The sequence below is a fragment of the Pleurodeles waltl genome, chromosome 8 (assembly GCF_031143425.1).
Source record: "Pleurodeles waltl isolate 20211129_DDA chromosome 8, aPleWal1.hap1.20221129, whole genome shotgun sequence".
NCBI lineage: Eukaryota > Metazoa > Chordata > Amphibia > Caudata > Salamandridae > Pleurodeles > Pleurodeles waltl.
Window position 1 is genome coordinate 1,404,959,168 of NC_090447.1, and position 20,054 is coordinate 1,404,979,221.

A 20,054-nucleotide genomic window follows, 5' to 3' on the forward strand; every position below is an offset into this window, starting at 1 on the left:
GTTTTTGTGTAGACTCAAGGTCACTGAGAGAAGAGGGAGGTACTTTTCAAAACTCATCTTAAAAGTGCCTATTACCAGATTTGATCACACCCTAAATCCAAATCCTTAACAGTATTTAATACACCTGAACTTATGGTTTGGCATCAGCTGCCACATTTTCAGCTCATTGAATCTGGAATTTTGACGGACACCCAAAACCTCTTCTGTGGTGGCATTTTGGTGCTTTGTAATATTGTCGGTGAATATAACCAGGGTCTGGGTGAAGTATGCTAGTTTGCAGATGCTGGAGTACACCACATACAAATAAAGTTTCCTCGAAACTGAAGTTGAGTACCTGAGATATACTTTTCCAATGGAAGGATTTAGACCAAATAAATATCTAGTTAGTGCAGTAGAAAATGCACATACTCTTACTGATGAAGACTTTCTCAGGTCATTCTTGGGCATGAACAAGTATTTTGAGAAATTTAATACTGAAAACCTAAATGTATTTTTTTCTTAATTTTTATAATGTGGGGCGAAGATCAACATTTGAACCTGTCAACGATGCCATTGCCTCTGCTTATATACTGAAACCTTTTGACCTAAATAAGAAATCCATAACCACGAAAGATGCCAGTGCATCAGCAATTGTTGCAGTCTTGTTGTGGAAACATAGGACTAGAGAGTTAACACTTGCCTTTGCATCCTGTGTGTTGACTAATTCAGAAAGAATGTATTCTGTCATTGATAAAGAAGCATTGGCAGTTGTGTGGCATATGGAATATTTTGGGATATTTGGGTGAGGAATGACATTTATCTTAAGGAAGGTCTACAGACCGCTGCTCAAGATTCCGTCACATGGAGGTTCAGATATGTCTTCTAGATTGGCTACCTGTGCCAAATTGGAGTGCTTCATGTACACCATGTAGTACATCACAGGATGGCAAATCTGTCAAGACTGCCCAGTGAAAGTGAAGTGATTAGATGAATTTGAATCTGAAGAAGAGGTGGTATAAAGTATTAATGTTACTTAGGAAGGATCTTACAATGCAGTTTAATTAAAGGGTTGGGTTTCAGTCATGGATAAGGATGAAGAAATGAAAAGTGTAATGAAGTTAGTCAGGGAGAGTTCCCAAAAGAACAGTTGTTTGCCTGTAAGTGTGAGGCCATATAATAAAATGTTGGATGAACTGACACTATGCAACAAACATGGTTAGAGGTGGAAGAATTGTGCCCCCTAGAAACCGATGACGCTGGTACATCAATGGCATTTGGGTTAGACAATCCCCCCAAAAAGGCTTAGGCAGAGATCTTAGTGGCCTGGACTGAAAGCATATATTACTACAAGTATAATTAGTTTTTCTATGTGTAGCGGAAGTGAGGAACGGTTAAAAGTGGGTGTGAGTGAGAGAAGCCAACCCCAAAATAATGAAGATTTAGGTTACCTTGGGTTCTGTTTAGATTTCATTGGCCCATTTTCCTTCCTTCCTGAGGTGCAGCAATTTAAGGCTGTCCTAGAGAATGTTCACTCTAAGGTGTCTAGAAGTTATCTTTGAGCAATATCACCACCAATAGTACAATCAAAATGTTGAAAGATGTATTTTAGAGGACAGGAGTACTACCAAATATAGTGACAGAGACAATGGTATGTAGTTGGTCTCATTGCAAATGAAAGGATTCCTTACCAAGTGTGGCATCAAGCATGTAAGGGCTTTATATCATAGTACACAATCTGTTCAAACAAGGTAAATAATTTTTGGCAACCTATCTGCCCAGAACAGCTGCCTCTTTTGATCTGGAACCTGCCATAAAAACCGCTGCTCGCACATTGTATTGATCCAAATATTCCTGGAGTAGATCATTGTTACACGCAGGGAGTAGTCTTGCAATAGAATTTCCTCCTATAACCAAACTAGCACTAAGATGTTTAAGTAAGTCAGCTTACTGTTCTTTAAAAGGTTTTTACTATAATTATTTTAACTTTTCGGGAACCGTGGGTCTCCCTAGAACTAGGATTAATTTTACTGGTGGTATCTAATTTTTCTCACAAAACGTAGCACCAGTATGGCTGATGGTACCTAAAGTGCTATGCGCTTCATGCTCATTTGCACGTCTAGTGAAGGTTGATATGTGTTGCTTAAGATTCAGTCACGGGAAATTCTACTGGTTATCACCGTGTTAATAGGCAACAGCGAGAGTAATTGTTCACACACAAGTACAACACTCTATACCTGGCATTGTACCAAAAGAAAAGTTTTGGGGGAAAGGCATCTGGTTATGCTAACACAGCACCTTTGCTCATATGGTGTAACACATTTAAAACCAGGCTCTAAATGTAGATTCTTTCTGCCAACGAAAGTAATGAACAAGATCCCTTTTAGCAACTCGCACTTTTATTTGCTCTCCTCCATAAAGTGATTCTCACATGGTTTGTTGATAAGAAATTTAAGATTGCAGTTTAGTGGATGGAGACCTGTAAATCTGAATGAAGATTCTTTCAGCCACCCAAGTAATGAACAAGATCCCTTTTAGCATCTCACAATTTAATTTATTTGCACTCCTGCATTAAGCTATTTGCACATGGTTTGCTGATAAGAAATTTATGATTGCAGTTTAGTAGATTGAGACCTTTTTTGTATTAATCTCCTTGTTAAGGTAACGATCAACCTATCAGCTTAGCAACAGGTACACTGGACTTTTGGAAAGATTTCACCTCTTTCATCACCCTCAATTATCCGGGTTGAATCACAGGGAGAGAACTGTTTTGTTCTTATAATAAAGCAGAATATATTCTTATTTTAGCACTGCCCTGTATTTTTAGCTTTGCATTTTTACATGACACTGTTATACTTTGTGTTAAAAGATTGTAATGATTTTAATTATTCAAACAATAAATAAATTAATTCATTCATTATTTAATATATAATCGAGATCACCCACTCTTTTACTCATTCCCAAGAGTTCATCTTTATGCATATACATATTTACCATCATAAGCAATTTAACTTCGCTGTTGCTTACATGCATCTCCACAATTGAAGTTTGAGTTCCACTTGAGTCCATGACCACATCTGTGACCATCTTAATTATTATTATTATCATCATCATCATTATTACGGTTTTATGAAGCGCATAGCTAACCAAACGTGGTTTCCCAGTGCTTAGCATGAGTAGAGATGTGACAAAACAGGAACCAAAGAGAGAGAATTAGAAAAGCCAGGTTTAAGAGATTTTCAAAAAACACTAAGAGCGGGGTAAATTCTCATTGACTCGGGAAGAGCATCTTAAAGTTTACACTCAAAGTAAGTGAAGGAACGACCGCCAAGCCACCATCTTCTGATTCTGGGGACTTCACACATATTGCAGTTGCAGGAGCAGAGGGAGCGACTGGCACGATAGTTATCAAGGATCTCAGGTAACGAGGACCTACATTTGACATATCTTTGTGCAGGTAACAGAGAGATTTAACTATAAATTGTTTCATACCCATGGACATTCAATTTGGTACTTTTAGTTTATTACAGAACTCCATATTCTATTGATCATCTACTCAACCAGCCCAGTCATGCCCATCTTGGTACATCATCAAGGGGCAAACTGTGACTACCTTCATATCTTAAAGTGGCGTTTTTATAGACTGGATTATGTTCATTTGATGCAACAAATTCTGATTTTTTTGTTTTTGTTTATCAATTGAGCATTACATTGGTGAAATAATTGTACTTGCCTAAGAAAATGAGACAAACTCACTCTGCCTAAAAGTCAGTTCCTTGTGATGGTTTAATGTATGAACTGTATTTTTTTCTTTCACTTCTGCCTCAAATTGAGCTTTTGTAGCCAAACCCAGTGCCATAACAGCTTCCTTTGCTCTGAATACAATATTTGCAACCAAGGGACATATAAAATTAACTTTTGTCATTTCTCTACCATCCTTACCCATCAGAAAGCCCACGTGGGCTAAGAAATTTCAGTGAGTGTTTGAATATTTTTTTTTAAAGAGCAAGCATCTTAAATCTTTTTAATAGGCACATTGTCTTGGTCTCTTCCCCTTTACTAATTTTATCAAAGAGAGAAGGTTTGATCTGAATACCTAGAGGACAAACACTATTTGATGTGGTCTATTCACTATATATTTGCTATTACTACAAGCAAGAGACCAATTATAAATCCATGAGCCTGATATCTTTTCTTAATTAACAATGGCTAAGGAGAAATATGCACGGTACTAATATATGCTGCGGGGTGGGGAGCTGGCTAGACTGCCAAAAGGTATTGTTTTCCTGACTTGAGGAACTGACTGACGAAGTATTTTCCTTTATGGGTTTAATTAGCATTAGCAGGCACATATTAGCTTAATGCAATTCAGAAGAAATGTCCTTTAAAGAAAGGTTTGATTTTGTTAATTAGAATTTAATACACCCAAGGTTTTAAAATTGCTTTCACAGTCCTTTGCATTAACAAACAACTTCTAATAAGTATGTTGTTGATACAGAATGTATATTCGTTTAAGAGGACAGCTGAAAATGGTCTGATTCAATTGTCTTTGACAAGTTCCCTTAGAAGGGAAACAGCTGACTTGAGGAATGTTGAGTCCCGCACCAAGACCAAAGAATCTATACTGTGAGATGAAAGCACTGAGAAGATGGTTGAGAGCCTTTTTCTAAATTAGTCAATGAGGAATCCTTCATTGTTCTTTCCAGAGTTTGACTAATACAGGCTCATACATTTCTAGATTTCCAACGCAACTTTTTCCCTTCTTCTACATGAGTTGGGTTAGAATTGAAATGCTTAGTGACAAACTTCAGAATGTGGTTAGATCACTTCTTTCTTTCCAGGGTCAATTGGTCTTTCACCTACTTGAACCCTCCTTTTCTTACAAATGATCTCCTTTCCATTACTTTATTTTTGTTGGTGATAGTATTAACTTGTCTGTTTCGATCTTAACTATAGAGGGAAATAAGTTGGCAGATTCTCCATTCTGTTTTATCTCTAAGCTATGTGTTCTTCTGACTCCGAACCCAAAGGTGACCTGCAGCGTAAAGAGTATGCCCAAAAAAAGCCTTGAAACTATAGGGCCAAATCAGCTGTCACTGCCTCAGTGGTGGAAAAAAATACCAAGTGCCACACTTTACAATTTGAATCAAGTATACTGGTATTCAGAATTTAAATCAGGGGGCTTTGTAAGACATTACTCCATGACCACTGATCAGTGTTGACATTGCTTAATGTTTTTTGTTTTCCTGAACTTGATCCTTTACTTATCTGAGTTTGCCAAAATAATTTTTAAAAATACTAATAACCGTCTCTCGCAATTCTGATGCTGCAACGGCCACCACCCTTTAGGTACCTTTGATTTAGGCTTGGCAAAGAAAGCAGTACCACTGCAGTTGAGGCAGCTCACATGAGCCATTTTTACTATTTGCTGCTCTGCTCTCTTATTCATAAGTAGCACTAAGCACTAGCTGCTCAGCATAGCATGCCCTGCAGCACACTCACTCACTCACCAGGTGGGTGGTCGCAGTGAAGTAGAGCCTGCAGTTGGAGCCCATATGTCCATGTAGAAGTTGTGTTTTTGAGTGAGGGAGGTGAAGACCCTTCTCAAGCAACAACTACAATCCCTGTCTGGGTATACCACAAAAGTCACTGAATTAACCTGTGCTTAACAATCTGGTAGCATCGCACAACAGCAGTCAGATTTGTCGTCATTGTGTATACTATTTATGCAGCACACAAACTGTAATAAAGTGAAAACACAGCACAAGAAAAATTCCGAACCAATTTTTTCAAAAAATAGAGTTAATTTGAATGAAGAAAATTATGCCAGAACAACAGAAATCCAACCAGTAAAACCGGAGATATGCAATTTCCGTGTTTTGGGTAAGTAAATAGCGCCTAAAAGCACAAAGTGCCAGTCACAGTCATCTGGTCGTGCTAGGCTGGAGAAAGTCACAAGTAAATGCCGATCATGATTGAGGTTTGGCTGGTTACAGGGACCAGGTTAAGTCCACTGAAAAGTTATGTGCAAAGTGTCCAGTTGGGGGCAGATGAGGTCCTGAGGAGAATTTCACAAATGGTCGTCACCGTAGCTTGAAGAGCAGGCCTGGTGTCGTGGACGGTTGCCACTTTAGCACAAAGACCCTGTCGCTGCGGGAGCTTTGCATTGGCAGTCACCACGTGCTGTCGCTGTTCTAAGACGAAGTACAGATCTCATGTTGCCGTCATCTCTGGCATTCACTGTAGCAAGAAGAGCTTCATGTTAGTGGTAGTCACGGGTGGCGGAATCTTGGCGCAAGTGGGCTGTTCTCAGGCATGACGAGTCCAAGGTTTCTCCTTTTCTTCTAGAGGAGTGCACTCTGATGCCAGCCATGGGTACAGAACCTGGGAAGGCACCTCATTGGGATCAGAGACTCACTCTAGCAGAGGCCCCAGGCCTCAGACAGGTCCACCTACAGGTCCAGGCAGGTCCAGTTGCAGCGGATCAGCTGGGCTATTGCAGGTAAACCTCTAGAGCTTGTTGTGTCTCTGTAGCTCAGAACAGGAAGCCAACCAGCTGGCCCTTGGGGTCACTCAGGTCTTTCTGGGAGCGAGGAGATGGTCCTCTCTCCTTCAAGCACCTAGTGATTCCTCAAGCAGCAGGGCAGGCCCATGAAGAACAAAGTGGGCCTCGAGCTGCAGGGCAGTCCTCTGAAAAACAAGGCAGGCCCCAAGCAGCAGAGCAGTCTTTTGTGTACAAGTCAGTCCTTCTGAATTCTTCCACAGGTACCAGAGTGTGCTGAAGAGTTGATCTGAGGGACCAATATTTATATCTGGTGCCAGACTTTGAAATGAGAGGAACGTCTAGACTTCCCCCAAACACCTGGTTCTGGAAATTTCCTTTCTCCCCATACCAGGCTCCAAGAGGTCTAGGGTGACAAAAGATGAGTGTCAAGTTCTTTGTGAGTGTGCTGGAGGCAGGCCCTTTAGAATGTAAGTGGGGAAGGAAACAGCTCCTCCCCTCCCATCCTGGCAGGCTGGCCAGTCCTGCCAACACCTAGTCGCCTTTTATCTCCCTGTCTGGGAGGAATACACGAAGGCCAGCTGCCACTATTCACAGTCACATGGCCAGAACGCGGGCAGCAAAGGTTAGAACAAGAACATTCCAGCTTTCTAAAAGTAGAATTTTCAGAATTGTGATTTAAAATTCGACTTTACCATTAAAGATGATTTTTAGTTACAATCCTTTTGAGACCAAACAGGTAATTTCGGTCTGTTCCAAATCAAAGGGTAGCACTTATTAAATGTAATGAATTAACCCAATGTTATTTTATGGGACAGGTAGGCCTCACAGCAATGAAAAACGAATTTGGGAGATTTCATTACAAGGACATATAAAACATAAAAGTACATGTACAACTTTTTATAATCACTGTATCCTGTCCTGTAGGCTGTTTTGGGCGTACCATAGCAGTGACATATGTATCTGATAGGGGCTTCTATCTGCAGATTCCCTACTTTGAAATGATTCCCAGGCGTCATACTGGATCTGGAAAGTTTTCATGAGAAGTACAGCTGGACTCCCATAGGTGGGGTGGTTCCGACATGCGTTGCCTTATGGGTGTCATCAGCCCCAGCACACTGACATCAGTTACTTTTCACAACTTTCCACGACAGGAGCGTGGAGCCATGAAGAACACTGACCACTGGTGTGGAAAACGAGGGCCTTGAAAGGGGAAAAACCCTGTTCCTAGAAATTTGTACCTAGAGTTGGGTGAATAGGTGGGTTAGTAAGAAATCTGCCGGCTAGGTACAGTCTCTACCATGTAAGGTGTCACCAAAGGCAACTAACGTATTCATTGGAAAGGGGGGGGTTGGGCCTGGTAACAGGGTTATTTTGCCAGGTCGAATGGGTGGTTTAAAACTGCACACAGGCTGCAATGGCAGGCCTGAGATGTTTTAAAGGACCACTTAAGTGAGTTACATAATATGTCTTGCAGGCCCACTAGTAGCATTTAATTTACATCTAGTGCTACTTTACTACGGACCTACAAGTAAATTAAATGTCAATTGGGTGTAGGCCATTTATACCATGTTTTAGAAAGTGGGCACAAGCACTTTAGCACTGTTTAGCAGTGGTAAAAAAAACAGAATCCTAAATCCAACAAAAACAAATATCAGCATCAGAGATGAGTAGGCAAACGTTTGGAGGAAGACCACACAGATTGTCAGATCTAGCAAACCACAAACGAAAGCCAAAGGCAACAAAAGAGCTCCTTAATATCTGTGAGCAAGCCCCCTCTCCCTCAGAACCGTCAGGCACTGGCAACAGAGCCCAAGACCCTTGGGTATGTCCATCACAATTTGGCACAATTCAGGGTTTATGCAGCCAACACAGTCTAGTCAGGGGGGATCTAATGGCCCAATTATCCTGTACTCCTATATTCAAGTGCTACAATACAGCTCTCTGACCTGAGACGGTTGCTGTTCTTGCACGCTGGAGGACAGACAGAAGCATGGCATCACAGCGCAGCTGATGTGAACCGAGAGAGGAGGGATCTCTGTTCCTACACCTTAGCAGGCCTATCACCAGCAGCAGTATGCCCAGGAGCTACTGAAATAGAATTGAGGTGGAATTGTTATTTGTGTCTATAGGTGGTAGAAAAGAGTTCTGTAAGATAAAGAAACTACACTTTTATGCTTCTCCAGGTACATTCACCTTTGCACATCAATTCAGAAAGAATGTGTTATTAGTGTAAGCAGCATAAATGTAGAACTCGATTGTGTAGACTGTCTTTGTGAATCATATACAGTTTAATCACATTCCGGGCTGCGATTGTCCAGTAGGTTCTCCGGCATGGACTTGACCTGCATAAATTTTGCAGTAGTCCAACGGATGGCTTTTCCCAAAGGGACCCTATCCTTGTTCTGAGAGAGTCTACCTTAAGGGTATCTAGGCTCATATGTAAGTCTTTTTTCCACATTCTTTCTACATTGCAGACACACTTAGGGTCTCTGTAGTGAGAACCAGGCTTTTGTTTTTGGTCCTGAAGAAACGCCATTTGATCTATAGAGACTTTCATAGGTGTGGAACATGTCGACCTACACATAGGGATTCAAGAAATCCTTCCTTTCCGTCACCCCTTTTTTGCAGTGAATACTAGAGAATTATCTTGGGTGGCACTCCGACTTTTGGTTTTAACCCTGACATACACTCAATAGGTATCAGATAAACACCTATGTTTGAAGGTCTGTAGTCAATTTTAACATTCACCTTCTAGTCCTTCACCTTCTTCACCCACAGGGCCATTATATCCCTGCACTCAGCCAGACGGCATTGATCATAAGATCTCTGGCAAAGCCCCCCTCGTGGGGCTTGTCAGACATTGCAGCACCAGTCCGACAAGGAGCAGACCCAATGATGTAGCATGACTCCCAATCGGGCCCTTCCTTCTATTTATAGAAGTGCATACATTGACCTGTGTCTCACTTAGGGGTCCTAGTTGGCACTCCTTATATTCGTAACTGTGTACCTGTCTGTAGTGTCTGTTTAATCATATTGACATTTCCATACATAAGTTTAACTTCGGTCTAGAAACATTTTCTACAGGCTGTGCACATATGGTTCTTTTAAAAGGTTCAAGTTTGTCTCAGTTATTTGTATAAGTGTATTGAAGAGTTTCCTATTTTTAATTTCTTCAGAAATAGCTCAAGTTATCGCATCATATACAGCAACAGGCCCTGAACAGTTAACATTGGCTCCTGGTCAGTTGATTCTCATCAGAAAAAAGAATCCTGGTGGATGGTGGGAAGGAGAGCTACAGGTGAGTTTTTGTTTTATGGAAGTTTTGTTTGTCTGTGATTTCCTAAATAGATGTTTATTGGTTATATATTTGTGTAATGCATCATGGGTACACCCAAGCACATTCCTCTTACACTCCCACTTGGGTGTTCTCAGTAGCAAAAAAGCATGGACAAGAAGTTATTGATTTCTTGTACTAATCCAGTGTCTCCCATATGTGGCATAAAAGTGGGCAGGTTATCTTCTATACATTATTGTTTAAAATAAATTCAAATGCCTCTAAAAGATCTCACTCTCTCCAGTCAGCTAACATCTTGTGATGTTCAGTAAATAACTGCATGTCCTTGTGCCTAAACTTGTGAATATGTAGAAAGTAATGTAAAATGTGTAAATATTTGCAATGTAAATACCAACCTGTCAGTGAACTATCTCAAAGAAGCGATTAGGTAGGTGCACCCAAGCTGTATGGTAAATAAATAAATGTCTAGAACTGCTTCATTTTTACCCACCCTCTCCATCACATCAAGATTTCTGTAATTTGGTCTGAGATGATCGCACACACAGAACCTCAGGTTTGAAATGCTTCTGCCGCAATAGAACATTTTCTTTGGACCTCTCCTTGGTGCTAGATCAGCTTTATCAAATGGCGATATAAAATAATAAATGATTGATATTTGATAGTAAAAGTCCAAGAGCAAAATTGAGAGACGAGGTATGGCTAAAACTACCATCTCTCATTTCCATTAAAAAAATTTGGGGCTGTCTAGGTGACACCTCATCTGCATAACTGAATCTGGGACAAAAATGAGGCTACAAAATGTAAAAAGAAACCATCTCCTGGATCCCACTCGCTTAAATGTATGGTCTTGTGTGTACCAGACCTTTCTTCTTAATGGTTGACCCATCCAGTGTAATTGTGATCATTTTCTTCCGCTCTACTTTCCATTGGGTACTGATTCCTCTAATGACCTTGAAAGCATCACTTTAATCTGTTTGTACTCATATAGCTAAAGAATATATTAGGTTTAAGTATATCAGCCGAGATAAGCCATAAGATGTATATTTGTAAAGCGTACATTAGGACGTCTTGTTGCTGAATAGCACCTGTTTGTTACCAAACTCAGTGGTGCTCTATCTGGACTAATGCCGGCAGGGTTGCCCTTGGCGCCAGTTGGACCCTCCGTGCCTGTCTTGCCTCTGATCCTCAAGCCACTTCTGTCGCCACAAACTGCATCAGCACTGGGCACTTTGATGCCAATGTTTACTCTTGACAGAGGAGAGGTAGACAATAGTTCTCCCCAAAGCAGAATCGATGCCAGTCCAATCTTGACCAATGTCACGCCTGAATTACCACCTACACAAGGGGAAATATACAATCTGCACTTCCTTTTGGTACAGACTCTTGCAATGAATATGGCCTGGGTGATGAGTTCACTCGGCCCTACCAGGATGATAATTGGTACGAAGACAAAGAGGAGGCTAGTGGTTTCAGTTCCTTCCTAAAAATAGATCTACTCTCACCCCGTGGACCAGCCGCAAAGGTATTCAAACCTACACCGTGGTAATGGTAATGCATAAGGCCGTCAAAGTAGTTGACCTCCAGCTCCCCTCCTTGGAGATTAAGACCTTGGTAATAACAGAAGTTCTCCAACCCGGAGCAAACATCTTCTGAGGCCCTTCTTCCAGTTAATAAGGCACTGAAGAATACCGTATGGGGAGTTTAGGCCAGCCATTGTTATAGCCTCAGTCAACCGACAAATTTCCATGCGCCATTGCTCTGCTCTAGGTACCCACCTTTCCTCTTGCAGTACCTTTCCCCTGAAAAACTAGTGGTGCAAGCCTCTATGAGCAGGTCTAATCCCAGCACCTTCCCTACCACTACCCGTAACAGGGAATCTAAGGGGATGGAAATGTTTGGGAAACAAATATTTTCCTCTTTCAGTCTACCAGCTGCTTGCTGATATGCTATTCCCATGCCATTTGGGACTTGGTGGAACAAGTCATCACTGGTATGCCCGAAGATCTCCAACCTGATCTTGCTCAGGCAATTTAAGACTGTTGTGATGCGCCAGGTTAACTATTCATTGTGGCTTGGACACCACCAGTTCCATTGGGCAGGTCATAGGCACCAGTGTTGCCATTCGCAGCCATGCATGGCTATCATCAACTGGGTTCCCAGGTGATGTCCAGTCCTTCCTGTTGGACATGCCCTTAGAAGCGAATCGTCTGTGTTGGGTACAAGGCTGAGTTCTCTCTGGCACGTTTTGAAGAGAGAAAGGCTACTGCATGCTCTCTGGTCATGTCCACCCCACCTCATCAACTGCAACAGTTCCATTTCTCCTTTCACAGATTTGGTGCAGGTACCCCATACTGCCAACCTGTCCAACCTCAACAAGAAACCCAGTTGTTTTGTAGTTGAGGCCATGGTCCCCAAGGCCCCTGCAGCCAAGGTCATTAGGCCGCTCATTCTCCCCCCCTTCTTCTGAAGACCCACCTGCCACACACATGCACTTACAGGAGCATAGCCACACAGTGGAAGGCAGAATCCACCGATTTGGCTGACAGTAACATCAGACAGCAGGGTCCTACAGATCGTTCACAGGACATACATTTTACCCTTCTGCTCTTAAACGCCACCCCCTTGCCCAGGTCTTGTCGTCCCTTGACTGGGGAGATTGGATTGTCGTTAGACCTACATGATAGCTATTTCCATATGCATGTCCTGCTGACACATCAGAGTCCTGTGGTTTGTGATGGGACATGAGCATTTTCAGTTCACTTTATTTCCTTTTAGTCTCACCTGCGCCCCCCCAGGGTGTTAAATGGTGGCAGTGGTGGCAGCACACCTTCGGAGGTCAGGTGTGCCAGTCTTCTGCTACCTCAGCAACTGGCTGTTGAAGGCTGGCTTGCCCCAGGCAGTCATCAACCACCTTCATACTACAGTGAACCTCCTATCATCTTTGAGGTTCACTATCAATGTGCTGAAGGTGCACCTGACTCCTTTTCAGACACTGTCCTTCATCTAAGCAACTCTGGCCATGGTGCGGTTTTGTGCCTTTTCACCAGGAAGGAGAGTCTAAGATATTCAGGCTATGATCCCAATCTTTCAGCCTTGGTCCTCGATATCAGTGAGGTCGACTGTGGTTGCTGAAATGATGTCTTCTTGCATCCTGCTGGTCGAGCACATCAAGTGGCCCTTGCCAGTGCTGCAGTGGAACCTGAAGTCTCTGTGGGCCTAACATCAAGGGGATCTCTCCAACCATGTTCAGAATTCGGAGAGGACTGCAAAAGACCTGCAGTGGTGGTTACTGGACTGCAGTTGGGTCAACAGCAGGCCCCTCTCATTCTCCAACCTACAGCTGACTGTGATGACTGATGCATCACTTATGGGTAGGGGTGACCATCTGGGAGAGATGGAATTGAGAGGCCTCTGGTCTCCGGCCGTGTTCCAGCTCCACATCAACCTTCTGGAGCTGAGGTCTTTCATTTGGCACTGCCAGCCTTTCTTCCATCCATCAAGGGGAGGCTAGTGCAGGTGCTAATGGGCACCACCACAGCCATGTCATACTGCAACAAACAAGTTGGGGTGGGGTCATGGACTCTGTACCAGGAGGCCCTGCACTTCTGGACGTGGCTGAACTGCCAAGGGATCTTCCTGGTGGTGAACCACCTGACAGGCTCTTTGAATCTAAGGGTGGACAAATTCAGCTGTCAACGCTTTGCGGGTGGCAATTATATCCGGAAGTGGAGCAGGGTCTTTGCAAGACTGTGCAGTGTCAGTGCTTCAACACATTTCCAAGAAGTCTTTGAGTTGGAGATGCATTCCGCCTTTAGTGGAACTTGGGAATCCTGCATGCCTTTCTGCCGATACTGCTCCCGCCCTGAATTCTCAAGTTCAGAACATATCTGACACAAACCATCATGTTGGCTGCAGATAGGGCATGGAGCGTGTGGTATCCAGAACTCCTGCGCTAGAGCATCTCTTCCAATCAGGCTACCCCTCCAGGGGGACCTGCAGTAGCAGCAACAGAGCAGGAGTCTGCATCCAAACCTTTGGAATCTCCACCTTCATTCGTGGACATTGAGTAGCGATAGCTGAACACCTTTGATTTTCCTACTGAGGTGGTGGATTTCATTTCAGCAGCCTGGCATCCCTCAACGAAAACTGAAGTTGGGACAAATTTGTGGTACATGCCAGTTTGACCCCCCGCCACCCTCGCCGCCCAGGCCAAGTTTCCTGACATTGTTTGTCTTGCCTCTTGCCTTGGAAGGCTTTGCTTTGGGCATTGTTTCAGTTGTTTTGACCTTTTTTTACAGTTGCCAGGTCAGCCCTCTTTCATTAGGACACCGGTTTTGATGCAATTTTTAAAAAGGATAAAACACAGCTCCTTTTGTTATGTAACAATGGGACCTTACTCTGGTCCTCACTTACTTGATGTACACTACTTTCAAGCCACTTCAAAGCTGCCCTTTACAGATCCTTACCATCAATACTGTGTTCACCTTGCCATCACCTTGGCACAGCATGTAAGTGGACTTCAGACTGTCAATCCACCGTACACCACCTTCATTCCAGGCAAAACTGGTCTGGGGGACTTATGATTTTTTTCTACTTAAAGTTATGACGGTATCCAATGATGGCCAAACCATGACTCTACCAGTGTTATATGCTCTGCCTCTTCCCTCTGAGGAGGAGAGACTCCATTGATTGGACCCCAAGGGTGCGCTGAGCTTCTTCATAGATTGTACCAAAGAACACCGGGTGGACAATCGGTTCTTTGTGGTGTTTGCTGAAGCAAGAAAAGGTAAGGCTGACAGAAGAGAACCATTTCCCACTCGATCATGCTCTGCATTAAGATATGCTACGTGTTGGCTAACTTTGGAAGTACTGCATACTCACTCTACCAGGGTCAAAGCTGCTACCACTATGCTAGCACTTGGTGTCCTTGTCCTACACATTTAACAGGCAGCTGTGTGGGTGTCCATCCATACGTTCACAAAGCACTATTGCCTAAGCAGTTAGGTTTGCCAAGAGAGGCATTTTGTCTTCTTGGTCCTGCAGGCCTTTCTGGTTTGAGTCCCTTCACAGAACCGCCTCCGTACAGGTACTGTTTTGATAGCTATTAAAAAGGTGATGAGTCTGCGGCTAGAAGACTTTATCAGAAGATTAAGTTACTTACCTTTCTGATAGAAGCTATACCTAACCACAGATTCCTCACTGACCCTTACATCTCCTCCCTGCTGTGGTTATGTGTATTTGTAAAGCACACCATGACCCGCAAGGGTATCCTGGCACTGAGCAGGTGTGTGCCTAGACCTGCCTATGGTAGGTTGGTTAATTGAAAAGCCAGGTGTTCAGCTTTGTGTGGAATCTAAGAAGAGAGGAGAAGCCTCTGATGTGGAGTATGACTGTGTTCAATAATAAGATCCCAAGCCTAGGAGTCTGCACACTGTTAAACACTAATTTGCTCTTGGGGCTCTGCATCTGGGGAGCGGACAACCCCCAAAATAACTGACGTCACCTTGCAGTGGTGGTACCCATATGGACTCCGCACATCATTTTTGGAGTAGAATGTTGTCAGTGCAGCTCTGCAAGGTGCCACCTGATGGCATGCCCAGGTACGTCTGAATCATTTCCAAATCCGATATAAGGCCTGGGGATTATTCAAAAGGTGAGGAATCTGTGGATAGATTGTATGTACCAGAAAGAGTGTTACTGAAGGTAAGTTACTTGCGCTTCTTGAGCACTAACCAGAACTCCTGGCTGGGCTGCCATCAGATTTACAGATCGCTCCCTCAAAGCTTTTGGATTCTTGGCCCGGCTCTCGGAGCATGACTTCGGGTTGTGGTTGCTCTCCAAACATCACAAGCAGACTAGGTGCGGATCTGTCACAGACATCGGCCAGGGACAGGCTCTGCAGGGCTTAAAACCTGTCTTACGGGAGTCAAAAAACGACTGAGGGGTAGCTCTTCTCTTGGATCAGCGCTGGCTGGTGCAGAAAGAAAAGAACTGATGTTGGCACGCCAGGGTGGGGCCTTTATAGAAACCGGAGCGTCATTTTTCGGCGCAGACGACGACTGATGCAGAGCCGATCAATGCCGGCTACTGGCAAGCAAGGATCCTGCTCACAGAAAATCTTCTGGATCCAATCTGATACCTGAGAAGAAGTCACAGTTATGGAATCTGCAGATAGAAGTCTCTATCAGATAGTAATATATAACACACAGTAGCAGTCCAAGAAATCAGCTTCCAGCCGATACCAGATGGGTGATTTGTCCCCTCTGGAAGGTGTGTGTGCACCTAGGACCTCGTTTACTGAGCTCCAGCCATCAGCAGCCGACCTTGCCATGTAGGCTTGTTGCATGAATTGGCAGCACTGGAGGGTTTCCACCCCTTTTCTCATAGATAAGGGCGATTCCCCTCTGAAATCATTCCTCCTTACCATTACGCATTAATTCTAAAACGTTGTCGGTGAAAGGAGAGTCTGGCCACAGAATAATTTTCCTGCATAATTAGCCGTATATGATCGTAATTTTACATAATGAGCCAAATACCACTGCATATCATACACACATTTTCACTATTATTAGTGTTTTCACTGGTGCACCAAGCACCTTTATATTTTACTTCATGCTGCATTTCGTGTCTAGTCTCAATTTTTGTGATACTATTTTTTGTGTCTTTCTCTACAAAGATTTGATGATTTGGGCATAATTGTTTCCTCTTGATTTATTCTGTTAATGGACAGCAAACTTGTGTCTATAGCTCAAATGTACATAATTGCTAACACAGCATTTTATTGTTCTTAATGATTCTGTAAGTAGAGCGATAAATAGCTTAGACACTCTAAATAGGGTGCACCTCTTCTTTTTAGTTGGAAATTCATACCACGTAGCTGCCCTCATATGTTTCAAATAAGGAAATACTTCATGAAATCTAAAGAAGTTATTTTTATAATCATTATACGGCTACCTGCAGGCAAAGGTACTCCTTTGTATACAAGAGTATTGCGATATGCAGTATATAGCCCCATAGCACAGTAGCGGGGTGGGTAAGGTGGTAGAGTGCATGTCTCAATGATGGGGAGAGGCCTGTAGGAATAACGGTTGCTAATGAGACTGGTTGGATGGATTCAAGATGGAGTTCCATGGGAAAAGGATTTGAGAAGGCCTGATTACCTGGAATAATGTGTCCTAGTGTGGATTTACAATAGGCTTTGCTATTCAGGGAATCTATTGTGCTCAAACATATCCTGTTTACAGACCTGTGCATCCTTTTCATGCTTCGTTTCACTCTTAATTTTCTTAACTTGTTTTAAGATTCCTTTATAAGATGGAAGATGTATGGTATCTTACTTTTCTAGATGTCCCACACTTTGTTTAGTCCCCAGATTAAAGTATATTCTCTTACCTCTATGACTTTCTTAGAATGTAGTGGTTCAGTTGTTGTGAAATTTGAGTCAATTGTCTGGTGTTTGAATGGTGAATGGGTTGCAGGAATAAAGCTTTCATCTCTATAAAGGTTCCAGGTGCTTCTTCTCAATTCTGTACTCATGATAAATGTGAAGCCCACCTGAGCTCCATGCTGGTGGAATGAGAATTGTAGATTGAAAGCATTTCCTTGGAAGAAGATAGCAGTAAATTTACAAAATGGGCATTTTGCTTGGTCACAGAGTCCAAAGTTATAGTCATCCCACTCTAGGTTCTCGGGGCGAGGAAGTAAGTAGAGGCACTAGAAGAAGAGCAAGAAGTTGAAGTGGTCAGACGACTGAGTGTCGTCATTCTAGGCCTTGTTCTTTGGAACCTGCGACTGGGCCGACTCTGCGCCTCCCCGACTTTCCTGGAGCAGGAGCAATCCCTACCTAGTGAAAAGAATTTTATGAGCCCATGCGCCTCATTTGTGGGCCATCTGACCCTGTCAGTGTGCCTTCAGGCCCCGTGGGGTAAGAGAGGGTCCAGTGCCAGACGCTTTGGACTCAGTGTCAATGATCCCACCAGGGATCGAGTCCTAGATCCAGACCGGCGCTGGTCGCACCACCTCCCGATGCCGGTCCCGATACTGACACTCCCGGCACCCACTAGAGGCTCCATCCCCATCGTTATCTCTGATATAGATCTGGACGGGCATCGCCCGATGCCAGCAGGAGCTTTGCCTCCTAGAAACCCTATTCTGTTGGGCTAGGCCTCGGGGAGGACTGGGAGGAGTGGCTGGACCTTTTAGAATACCAGCCTTATGAGGAAGAAATGGAATGGCGTCAGGATTTCGGTGAAGTCAATGGACTGGACACATATCCAGAGCTTGATATGCTTTCTCCCCCTACTGTGGTTTCGGAGAAGGGAGCCTCTTACACAGTGGTGGTGAGGATGGCAGCTGAGGTCCTGGACCTTCAGCTGCCCTCAGTGGCAGTCACGATAAATCTCTTGTCAGAGGTACTGCAACCTTGAGCCTTCACATCCGGACCTCTGCTCCTGATCAATGATGCATTCACGGACGTTCTTTTGATATCTGGGCCAAACCCAGCAGCTCCTGTTAATAGGAGGATTGCCTGCCGTCATCGCCCCACACCTAGGGATGCAAACTTCCTCACACAACACCCCACCACTGACAGCTTTGTGGTCCATGCCTCAAATTCTCACAGTGCGTTCCCTACTGCTCCCCGGGCAAGGGGTTCCAAGAGGCTGGACTCATTTGGGAAGATGTTTTCTTCCGCCAGCCTGGCATTGTGGTCCATTAACACCCCATGTCTTTTGGGCACTTATTCCCACATACTGTGGCACATGGTTGCGCAATTGCTGCCACAGGTCCCGGAGAAGGCCTGGGTTGTACTCTCTCAGACTATTTCCAATGGGAGAGAGGCAGCAAGGTTCACAATTTGTTGAGGAATGGACACAACTGACTCCCTAGGCAGAGCGGTTTCAACAACAGTGGCCCTGAGGCACCACGCCTGGCTGAGGATGTCCATTTTTTTTGTGAGATGTCCAAGCTTCCCTCCTGGACATGACCTTCGATGGCACCTGCCTCTTCGGATACCAAGCAGTTTTGACGCTCAAGAGCTTCAAGGATTCCCGGACTATGGCCAGGTCCTTGGGTCTCACAGTGGCCCCTGTCCCCCAAAATCTGCCTTTTGCTCCTTTAGTGTCTACGGAAGGGGCTTCCAACCACACCCGTTCCTGTCCAGCCTCTGTGTCATCGAGTGCACGGTATCCACTGACTTTGTGTGTCAGCTGGCCAACGGTCTGTTGTCAGTCCACCACCCTGCCCTACCTGCAACAGTCTCTAAATCCTTTATTCTGCCTCTTTACCACCGTGGGCAAGCACTTGGCAGCCAGATTTGCCATCACTTGCCTGACTGGCATCCCATTACCTCAGACCGTGGGTTTTGCAGATCATCCAAAGGGGCTACTCCCTCCCTTTTGAGACTACACCTCCCTCTATGCCACCATCTCACATCCGGATGACGGAGGATCATCTGTCCTTTTTCTGCGCGAAGTCGCAGCCCTCTTGACCAAGGGAGCCATAGAGAGGGTTTCCCTGCCAGAAGTAGGCTGTGGGTGCTATTCCCGCTACTTTCTGGTCCTCAAAAAGGACAAGGATCTTCACCTTATTTTAGATCTCCAAACTCTCAACCTCTTCCTCAAGAAGGAGAAATTCAAAATGCTCACGATGGCTCATGTCTTGTCTGCCCTGGACCCAGGAGACTGGATGGTAGCATTGGACTTGTAGGGTGCATATTTTCACATTCCTGTCCTGCCTGCCCACAGAGGTTACCTGCAGTTTACTGTAGGCCTGAGCACTTTCAGTTCACCGTGCTTCCCTTTGGCCTTACCAGCGCCCCTAAGGTGTTCACCAAGGTGATGGGGTGGTTGTAGCTCATAAGTGGAGATCGGCGGTTCCAGTCTTTCCTTACCTCGACAACTGGCAGTTGAAAGCGAGCTAGCCCCAGGCTGTCGCTCCCACCTCCAGACTACAGCAGATCTCCCGCATTCGCTAGGGTTCACTATAAACATGCCAAAGTCACACCTGACTCCCTCTCAGTCGCTCCCTTTCATCTGAGCTGTTCTGGACACGGTGCAGTTTTGGCCTTATCCTCCTGAACAGCGAGTCCAGGATATGATACAGATGTTTCAGCCTCGATCCTGGATTTCAGTGAGACTGACTGCGAGCTGTTGGGACTCATAACCTCCTGTATCCAGTTGGTGACACATGCCACCTGGCATACGCAGGCTCTGCATTGGGACCTGAAATTCAGTGGGCGCAGCATCAGGGGAATCTTGGAGGGAACTTTGCAAGATCTGC

The 20,054-nt window shown here is 44.3% G+C and overlaps 1 protein-coding gene across 3 annotated transcripts in view; it reads left to right on the top strand.

Annotated features, from left to right (window-relative positions):
• ITSN1 (intersectin 1) overlaps positions 1 to 20,054 on the top strand; it is a 1,130,286-nt gene that overhangs the window by 810,055 nt on the left and 300,177 nt on the right. For all 3 annotated transcript variants that reach the window (XM_069202488.1, XM_069202489.1, XM_069202490.1), the window contains exon 27: positions 9,658 to 9,779. In XM_069202488.1, coding sequence (XP_069058589.1) covers positions 9,658 to 9,779 — 122 coding nt within the window. The remainder of the gene's footprint in view (positions 1 to 9,657; positions 9,780 to 20,054) is intronic.